Genomic DNA, 10,498 nt, shown 5'->3' with positions numbered 1-10,498 from the left:
AAAGGTCTCGGCGAGTCCTTCAAGACGCGTCCGACCTCGTCCTGCTGCGACCTTCCTGGCCAGAGATACGCTTTTCAGACGCCTTTCTGTTCGGGGGTCTAGCTCGGCTTACGAAGGTCGCAGCGACGCGTGCTCGGTGTCGTTGGAAAGGCCTGGACCTCCCCTTTCGAATGACACATGGCTCTAGGTTCTACGATCTTCGCGGCCCGAGTTACGTCGACTCCAAATTCGTCTGTTTAGAGCGTGTTTTCAGCCAAGTACAACCCCTTGAACCTTTTACAAAAAGTGTCTCTCGAAAACTATACAGATCGACTCCAAATGGCCTGAAACGTGTAGAAAAAGGCTTTCTGGGTGAAAGAATTTGCACTTTTCGACTTAGGAAAATTTTACAAACTTTTACAAAACTTCACCCTGGGGTGCACTTCCGAACGGAAGCTCGGATCGACTCCAAACCTTCACCATCGTGCTCGGCGACCTCGAAACTATATAATGACGTGCCTCGTTTTCCTTTTACACTTTCATTAAGGGGGGTGCACTTCCTTATCTCGGCCGCTGGGGGCGCTATCGAGCTAAAAGCGAGCGCGTTCGAAAGGGCGTCCGCCAATTACTAGATATACGCAATTTCAAGTCTCTACCTACATCCCTTCGAAAGATAAGTGGGGGGGTGCACTTCACCAGGGGTGCAACCTTCGTTTTTTGCCCTACAACCTAACCCTACCTAACCCTAACCTAACCCTAACCTAACCTAACCCTAACCCTAACCCTAACCCTAACCCTAACCCTAACCCTAACCTAACCCTAACCCTACCCTAACCCTAACCCTAACCTAACCCTAATTGCCCTTGCTCATCCAGTGGGTGGTGCTTTTGTGTTTTTTTAATTTTTTGGAACACTTTGAGGGCGAGGCGGCCAGTTGGTGTATGGCCCGTGCACGACCTGCATGTTGCTCTGGCATGATTGCTGCGTCTTCATACTTACCTCACCTAACCCTAGCCAGTGCCTGCTCCTCTGGACCTCGTCCTACCTGTAACAAGAAATTAGAAAATAAATAAATGCTCTATGCCGAATGATGGCCAAGTGCAAAATCGCACATTACGTCTCAACGGCTGTTGGTGGAAGCTCAGTATGGGGAAGCTCGTGTGGAAGCTCAGTAGGGGGAAGCTCACATGGAAGCACATTGTCAGAAAGCTCGCTTGGAAGCTTGGTGTTAGGAAGCTCGCCTGAGGAAGGCCCAATAGAGTGCCGAAACGTCGCGAAGAAGCTCACACCAATTTTATAAAATGCTCACCACACCTAAATCCTCAACCTAAGGCCCGAAATTGCCCTTGCTCATCCAGTGGGTGGTGCTTTTGTGTTTTTTTAATTTTTTGGAACACTTTGAGGGCGAGGCGGCCAGTTGGTGTATGGCCCGTGCACGACCTGCATGTTGCTCTGGCATGATTGCTGCGTCTTCATACTTACCTCATACTTACCTCACCTAACCCTAACCCTAACCCTAACCCTAACCCCCACCCCAACCAAACTCTAAACCTAAGGTCAGGAACCCTCTGCAATGGACACGAATTGCAACACATCTCATCGAAAGGCTCGGAAACAATTGTCGGACCGCGTTCCGTTCGAAAGGCGTGGGCGAGACCTTTCCGACGAGCCTACGTTCGTATCTCTACGACCTTCCTACGCAGAGTTATGCCCACTTATTCAAAAAATAGCGCCGCCTGGCGGACAAACGTTATAACTCCGTGTAGGAATGGACTAGAAACGCGAGACGGGTGTTGTCGGAAAGGTCTGGATGACACCTTTCCAACGAGCCGTCGACCGACGCGGTACGACCTTCCGTGACGGATAGGGGGAGCCAAACAGAAACGGCTCTAGAAAAAATATCTCGGCCTAGGAAGGTCGCAGCGACGAGTGCTTGGTGTCGTTGGAAAGGTCTCGGCGAGTCCTTCAAGACGCGTCCGACCTCGTCCTGCTGCGACCTTCCTGGCCAGAGATACGCTTTTCAGACGCCTTTCTGTTCGGGGGTCTAGCTCGGCTTACGAAGGTCGCAGCGACGCGTGCTCGGTGTCGTTGGAAAGGCCTGGACCTCCCCTTTCGAATGACACCTGGCTCTAGGTTCTACGATCTTCGCGGCCCGAGTTACGTCGACTCCAAATTCGTCTGTTTAGAGCGTGTTTTCAGCCAAGTACAACCCCTTGACAACACCTTTTACAAAAAGTGTCTCTCGAAAACTATACACATCGACTCCAAATGGCCTGAAACGTGTAGAAAAAGGCTTTCTGGGTGAACGAATTTGCACTTTTCCACTTAGGAAAATTTGACAAACTTTTACAAAACTTCACCCTGGGGTGCACTTCCGAACGGAAGCTCGGATCGACTCCAAACCTTCACCATCGTGCTCGGCGACCTCGAAACTATATAATGACGTGCCTCGTTTTCCTTTTACACTTTCATTAAGGGGGGTGCACTTCCTTATCTCGGCCGCTGGGGGCGCTATCGAGCTAAAAGTGAGCGCGTTCGAAAGGGCGTCCGCCAATTACTATATATACGCAATTTCAAGTCTCTACCTACATCCCTTCGAAAGATAAGTGGGGGGGTGCACTTCACCAGGGGTGCAACCTTCGTTTTTTGCCCTACAACCTAACCCTAACCCCTAACCCTAACCCTAACCCTAACCCACACCTAGGGCCTGAATTCAACTGCATTTCTGTACTCCCAGATGCTCATCTTGATGACCTAACCTACACCTAACCCTAACCCTAACTGATTTTTGCTCCCTGTGCCTCACACCTAGGGCCTGAATTCAAGTGTGTTTTTGTATTCCTAGATGCTCACCTTTGTGACCTAACTCACACCTAAACCTAATTCTAATTAATTCTTGCTCCATGTCTCAAACATTTGGCACTTGATATCCAAGTGTATGGCTGTACCCTCAGAGGTCTGTCCCTGCGGCCCAACTTACACCTAACCCTAACTGCTTTGATTTTATGACATGATCTTTTACCTGCGTGTGCTGGGGGAATCCCTCTTGACATTACAAAAAGTTTTTTTGGTTTCTTGGCACAATGAGTGATGTGAAATGCACTTATACAAATAAAAGCACTTATATACTTTGATTGGTTTTGATTTGGTGTTCACTTTTTACTTGATTAATGTCTTGATGCACTTATGTATTTATTTATTTATTTATTTATGCATTTACTTGTTTGTTTGTTGGGTTTATTCATTTAATTAATTAAATTTTATTTATTTATCTGTTTTACTAACTTTTGTCTGGGGATTTCCCTAAGCACTATGCATGGTTCCTTTAAAGTTGTATAAACAGGAGGTCATTTACTTGCTAAGCCAGTAGGACATGACTGAGCAGAGGGTTTAAAAGGTCAAAACATACATATATGTATATACATAAAATAATAAAGGTACGAGTTTGTGAGTTCTCAATAATTTCTCTCCCTTTTTTTTAAAACAAAGACACTTCTTTTAGGATATTTTAACTACTCTTTTAAATAAACATGTGCATTCTTTTTAGCTGTAATCCGCTTAATGTTAACAATCCACCACAAAAACCACTATGGCTGGATGGTTGATCCCCTGTTATCTGGAACGGGAGACCGGAGTTCGAACCCCGATGGGGACATCAACACATGGTGTGCTATATGTTGGGATTGAGGGCGGAGGTAGTGGGGAGGGTGCTACGGGATACCAGGAGGGGCTTTACCACCAGTAGCGAAAGTCTGTTCCGACTGAAGTGCTACCCTGGGCGTTACGCGAGGTGGGCAGGCCTTCCTGGGCCCTTGGGTGTGGAGAATCCTCTGGCGCCGCCCCTCCCCCCCTTTTTCTCTCTGTGACCCATCTAGACATATATAAAGAATAGAGCATGTGCCAGTGTTTTAAATAAGACTACCACGTCAATTTTTTTAAAAATATATTACTCTGTGCATTCCCCTAACCCTACAACCTACTCTGGTAACCCTATTCTGATATCTGATCTATCCCCCATCCGAACCAAACTCTTACCCTAAGGTCAGGCACCTTCTGGTCGTTGGACAATTAGGCAAAATTCATCTAACCCCCACCCCAACCAAACTCTAAACCTAAGGTCAGGAACCCTCTGCAATGGACACGAATTGCAACACATCTCATCGAAAGGCTCGGAAACAATTGTCGGACCGCGTTCCGTTCGAAAGGCGTGGGCGAGACCTTTCCGACGAGCCTACGTTCGTATCTCTACGACCTTCCTACGCAGAGTTATGCCCACTTATTCAAAAAATAGCGCCGCCTGGCGGACAAACGTTATAACTCCGTGTAGGAATGGACTAGAAACGCGAGACGGGTGTTGTCGGAAAGGTCTGGATGACACCTTTCCAACGAGCCGTCGACCGACGCGGTACGACCTTCCGTGACGGATAGGGGGAGCCAAACAGAAACGGCTCTAGAAAAAATATCTCGGCCTAGGAAGGTCGCAGCGACGAGTGCTTGGTGTCGTTGGAAAGGTCTCGGCGAGTCCTTCAAGACGCGTCCGACCTCGTCCTGCTGCGACCTTCCTGGCCAGAGATACGCTTTTCAGACGCCTTTCTGTTCGGGGGTCTAGCTCGGCTTACGAAGGTCGCAGCGACGCGTGCTCGGTGTCGTTGGAAAGGCCTGGACCTCCCCTTTCGAATGACACCTGGCTCTAGGTTCTACGATCTTCGCGGCCCGAGTTACGTCGACTCCAAATTCGTCTGTTTAGAGCGTGTTTTCAGCCAAGTACAACCCCTTGACAACACCTTTTACAAAAAGTGTCTCTCGAAAACTATACACATCGACTCCAAATGGCCTGAAACGTGTAGAAAAAGGCTTTCTGGGTGAACGAATTTGCACTTTTCCACTTAGGAAAATTTGACAAACTTTTACAAAACTTCACCCTGGGGTGCACTTCCGAACGGAAGCTCGGATCGACTCCAAACCTTCACCATCGTGCTCGGCGACCTCGAAACTATATAATGACGTGCCTCGTTTTCCTTTTACACTTTCATTAAGGGGGGTGCACTTCCTTATCTCGGCCGCTGGGGGCGCTATCGAGCTAAAAGTGAGCGCGTTCGAAAGGGCGTCCGCCAATTACTATATATACGCAATTTCAAGTCTCTACCTACATCCCTTCGAAAGATAAGTGGGGGGGTGCACTTCACCAGGGGTGCAACCTTCGTTTTTTGCCCTACAACCTAACCCTAACCCTAACCCTAACCCTAACCCTAACCCTAACACATTTTCTGAAAGCATGCCTCATATTCTCAGAACTCTACACACAAATCAAAAAACACAAACACAATGGGCAAAACCCCTCAATTCTCCTTCAAAATGAAACTTCACATTCAAAACAATGTTCTTTCTTCTCAAAATGGTATTTTGTTTTCAAATGACACACACAAACCATCATATGAAAAGACATTTATAAGAACTCTCTCTCTCTCTCTAGAAGAAGTTAGAAGCAACTCAACGTCACCCGAGGGCTCCGAGATCAGCAGCCCATCTCCTGTCTGTCACGAGATCTAAAAGCCCCTCCAGTGTTTCAATACAGATCCGTCTAACGTCACTTCACAAACACCTCCTGTTTATCTACAAATAAGACAGTGTTTTTAAGACAGTGCAAACTCGTGGACTTTTAAGGACTTACGCCTTCCCTAGAAGATATTTGTGACCCTGTCTGTGAAAACCAGGCTAAGGTCAAAGTTTAATTTCAGCCATTCATTAAAGCATGATTTAAATAGTAAGGCACTGACATACTCACCTGAAAGCACTTGCACAAAAAACAGAAAACCAATCAGTCTGAGCCTTAGCACTACAAATAGGCCTCAGATAAGACATTTTGAGATCTTTATAATCATGGAGGCGATGAGAGTCCAAGTAAAAGGAGGACAAAGACAGAGGGTAGTCGGATGTGGACATGGAAGAGGACGAGGACAAAGAGGAGGACCAGTCCGGAGACGTTTATCAGATGACATCAGGGCTACTTTGATGGACCATGTGATAAATCATGGCTTGTCCATGAGGGATGCTGGGCAAAGAGTCCACCCTAACCTCAGTCGCTACACCGTAGCATCGGTAATACAGTTTTTCTCGATTGTTTACACACAAATATTGGTACTTGAGACACAATGACCTCAACATGTAACTCATTCACCAACCCCCTGAACCAATTCTGCTAAACTACAAAAACAATTCCTGCTTTACACTCACATTGCAGATCTAAAACACACTTTTTTCAAAACACTACACACAATTCTCTGCATTTGGCACAATTCTCAGGCAGAAAAATCTCTTGTTTTCACAAGGAACACACTACCATTCAAATATGCACACTGACTCATCACATGTGTAAACACCTGTCACAAACGCCTATACCCCTTCTCCAAGCTATAGAAGACACATGTGGAGATATAGCAGCTGATGCTTTTCATGGCTGGACTGAAAAACATTGCTTGTGATGTGGATGAGGTGCTGTGGTCAGACCCAAACCCAAGAGAAGATGCATCATAGTTTTTTTACTGTAACTGTATACAGTCAATTCTTCTGTTGTATTGTATGTACACCATTGTATGTGCAACTTTGCGTTGGTTGGGATGTACACTGTACATTCTCTTTGTTGGAAAAATTAAATATATTTGTTATCGTGTATTTGTGTGTTCTGACTATAAAAACCTTTTTTTATATTTATAAATATAAACACATTTTCTGAAAGCATGCCTCATATTCTCAGAACTCTACACACAAATCAAAAACACAAACACAATGGGCGAAACCCCTTAATTCTCCTGCAAAATGAAACTTCACATTCAAAACAATGTTCTTTCTTCTCAAAATGGTATTTTGTTTTCAAATGACACACACAAACCATCATATGAAAATACATTTATAAGAACCAGTTGAACACTGATGTGCTCTTTATAAAACACTTCTCCATTCATCATAATGACTTTGCTCTTTATATGGTTCAGTGTTACACTTACTACAGACAGTACATATATAAGTGTGTTGTAAAATATTTTTTGTATGTATGTATATATATATATATATATATATATAATAGTTTTTATAGTCAGAACACACAAAAACACAACAAAAACAATGTACAGTGTACATCCCAACCAACGCAAAGTAGCACATACAGTGGTCTACATACAAAACAACAGAAAAATTTACTGAATACAGTTACAGTAAAAAAAACTATGATGCATCTTCTCTTCGGTTTGGGTCTGACCACATCACCTCATCCACATCACAAGCAATGTTTTTCAGTCCAGCCATGAAAAGCATCAGCTGCTATATCTCCACATGCATCTTCCATAGCTTGGAGAAGGGGTATAGGCGTTTGTGACAGGTGTTTACACATGTGATGAGTCAGTGTTCATATTTGAATGGCAGCGTGTTCCTTGTGAAAACAAGAGATTTTTCTGTCCGAAAATTGTGCCAAATGCAGAGAATTGTGTGTAGTGTTTTGAAAAAAGTGTGTTTTAGATCTGCAATGTGAGTATAAAGCAGGAATTGTGCTTGTAGTTTAGCAGAATTGGTTCAGGGGGTTGGTGAATGAGTTACATGTTGAGGTCATTGTGTCTCAAGTACCAATATTTGTGTGTAACAATCGAGAAAGACTGTAATTGACAATACGGTATTACATCGAGTCAGCTGGAAACACACATGCAAATTTTTACAAGTATTTTAATAAGTAAATTCTACAAATTATTTTCAGTGTGTATGGCAAGCTACATTCTACATATCTATATTAAATAAAAATACATGAACTTTATATATTATGTTATAATTTGTTTTGCACCACCCACAATCCCGGTGGTCCCTGATGATTTAAATACTGAATCGTTGATGACAAAATGTAATGTGTAATATATGGCTTGATGTATGGTAGTTCGTTGTGCCAGATGAGTCCCCTTTAGAAGACATTTGCACTTTTCGAGGAATCCCTTCATGGGACACACGTTACTCATCGTGGCGCACAAACCTCTTCCAATCGCTCTTCCATTTTAATGCAGTCATAATGTCCGGTGGGTTTTTTCTTGATCAGAACATTCTTCTCCGACGGCTTCATCTGACACACGAACCGGAGCAAAAGCAAAGCCGGCGCGCAAAGCACATTGACTAAACCCATACCGAGATTTAACTGAAGGAAGCCCATGCTGTGTACTATCTTTTCTGCAATAACAGGTCCAATAGCGTAAGCGACACAGTATGAGATGTCTGCGATCGCATAAACGCTTCCATACGCGGACACATGACGCACGTCCACCAAGAAGGCCAAAGTGGGCAGAAGCGCCGTGTCCACCAGGGCGATGCCGAAGCAGATGCCGCACAGCGGGAAGATTAACTGGACAAAGTTCTTGCAGGCCGAGACAGTGCAGGAACTCGCTCCTATGATGACCATACCGACAGCGCCATAGAACCACTGCATGTCCGGATACTTTGCTGCCAGTCGGACAGTGAGATAAACTCCCAGCACGTGAGGGAGGAAAGCGGGCAACCAGACGAGCCCCATCTCCCACTTACTGGCGTTCATCGTGCTCTCCATCCAGTTCGAGATCGTGGGCTCGAGGAAAGCCAGAGGGATGTTACAGACGGTCAGGGCACCCGCGACCACCGCGATGTACGGGTCAATCATGAGCCGGTAAATGGGCGTCCCGACCGGCATGTTTTCGCGAGTCCTGTTAGAAAAAGGTTTGATCACAGTCAAGAGCAAAATCCCGTCTGCCAAGCAAACACAGGCGAGAACTATGAACGGGACCCGTTTACCTGCGAATTCGTACAGAACACCGCCGAACGGAGGTGCCACGAGACTGCCGAACGAGATGAAGGCGAGCGCGATGCCGAGCGCGCGAGTCCTCTCCGCGTCCTCGGTGTATTTGTCCGCTATCATCGCGATTCCCGCCGTGTCGGCAAACGCTGAGCCGAGACCCTGCAGACTGCGCGCTGCGAAGAGAGTCCAGTAGTGGTTAGCGAACGCAAAAATACACGTGGACACGAACATCACCAAGAGTCCGACCAACAGCGGCATATCGTATCCGACCCGGTCAATGAAAGTTCCAGATATGGGGTTCACAAGGAGTTGCACGATTGCTTTGGACGCGAATAAAACCCCTATTTCCATATCTAGTTTTTCACTGTTGATTCAACCTGTGCTCGTGGGATTTTCGGTGAAGGTAATGGTTTTAAATGACAGGGGGTGACATTGTGATATGGTGAATACATTTTGACAGCCATGGGAGCCTTTTAGGATTAATTCCCCTAGGGGATGGGGACTCGGACTGTCTCTGGGACTGGGCCGGAGGCGTGTGGGGTGGTCAGCTGGTTTGTGGCCAGTGCACACCGAGCTCTGTCTTTTGACATTTGGCTTTGGCTCTTACAAATTCCTAACCCTAACCTAACCCTAACTCACCTGATATGTAGACACATATATATATATATATATATATATATATACACATATATATGCTGATAATGGCTTAGGCTCCCACAAGTCCCTAACCATATGATCACACACAGTGATTAGTATTATTTACTTAGTATTATTTACTAGGTTAAGTTAAACTACATTTACATTTACATTTATTCATTTGGCAGACGCTTTTATCCAAAGCGACTTACAAGTATTTTTATACAGTGGCACATTACTGCAGAGCAATCAGGGGTAAGGTGCCTTGCTCAAGGGCCCTTCAGTCATGACCTGCTGGCACTGAGATTAGAACCGCCGACCTTCTGATCACAAGCCCAACGCTCTAACCATTAGGCCACAGCTGACCTCTAACCATTAGGCCACAAACTATTCATGTACTGTGTTTTACCTTTTTTGTGTTTTTCGTTTTTTTCCCCCTGTAAAGCTGCTTTGAAACAATGCAAATTGTGAAAAGCGCTATATATATATATAAAATTTAATTGACCTTAGGTGGTCAGCAGAGAGTGGGCCAGTGCACAGCCATTTCTGGGGCCTTAGGGCCTAGATCTTGGATTTTTTTGCCCCAACCCTGCACTTCAGTGCACACAGAGTTTTACGTCTTTGATGTTTGGCTTTGGTTCTCACAAGTCCATAACCCAACCCTAATATTAACCTTTGAAATTAACCTTTCAAAGTTGTAAATTTGCTCAATGTTTAATCAAAAAGCGTCGGAAACAACTGTAGGGCTACGTTCCATTCGAAATGTATAGACGAGGCCTTACTAACGAGCCTAACAGTTCAAGGCAAGCTTTAGTTCAATTTAGAACAGGAATGTTGGAACGTTCCCCAGCCTGCAGAAGATAGTAAAACAATATGAATATTTGATGTCTGTTTGCTAAATTTAAGGCTACATTGGTCGATCGCACACCAGCCAATGGTAGAATGTTTGACACACACACAGGGAGGAATGTAAGCGCTTAGCCTGAAATCTATTTTGAGCACCCCGACAGAAAGCCACTGTGATTTCATTTGGGAAAAGTGGCTTGCAAACACTCTGAACTGCGCATGAGGATGAGAACACAG

The 10,498-nt window shown here is 45.1% G+C and overlaps 1 protein-coding gene across 1 annotated transcript; it reads right to left on the bottom strand.

Moving 5' to 3' along the window:
• Positions 1-7,689: 7,689 nt before the first annotated feature.
• LOC306905666 (putative vesicular acetylcholine transporter-B) lies at positions 7,690-9,070 on the bottom strand. The gene has a single exon (XM_079476478.1). It carries the CDS (start codon positions 9,035-9,037, stop codon positions 7,973-7,975), a length of 1,065 nt encoding a protein of 354 aa, XP_079332604.1. The 5' UTR covers positions 9,038-9,070; the 3' UTR covers positions 7,690-7,972.
• Positions 9,071-10,498: the final 1,428 nt, after the last annotated feature.

Source organism: Barbatula barbatula, assembly GCF_947034865.1.
Source record: "Barbatula barbatula genome assembly, chromosome: 16".
In the NCBI taxonomy this organism is placed as follows: domain Eukaryota; kingdom Metazoa; phylum Chordata; class Actinopteri; order Cypriniformes; family Nemacheilidae; genus Barbatula; species Barbatula barbatula.
This window is presented reverse-complemented; position numbering and strand designations above follow the sequence as displayed.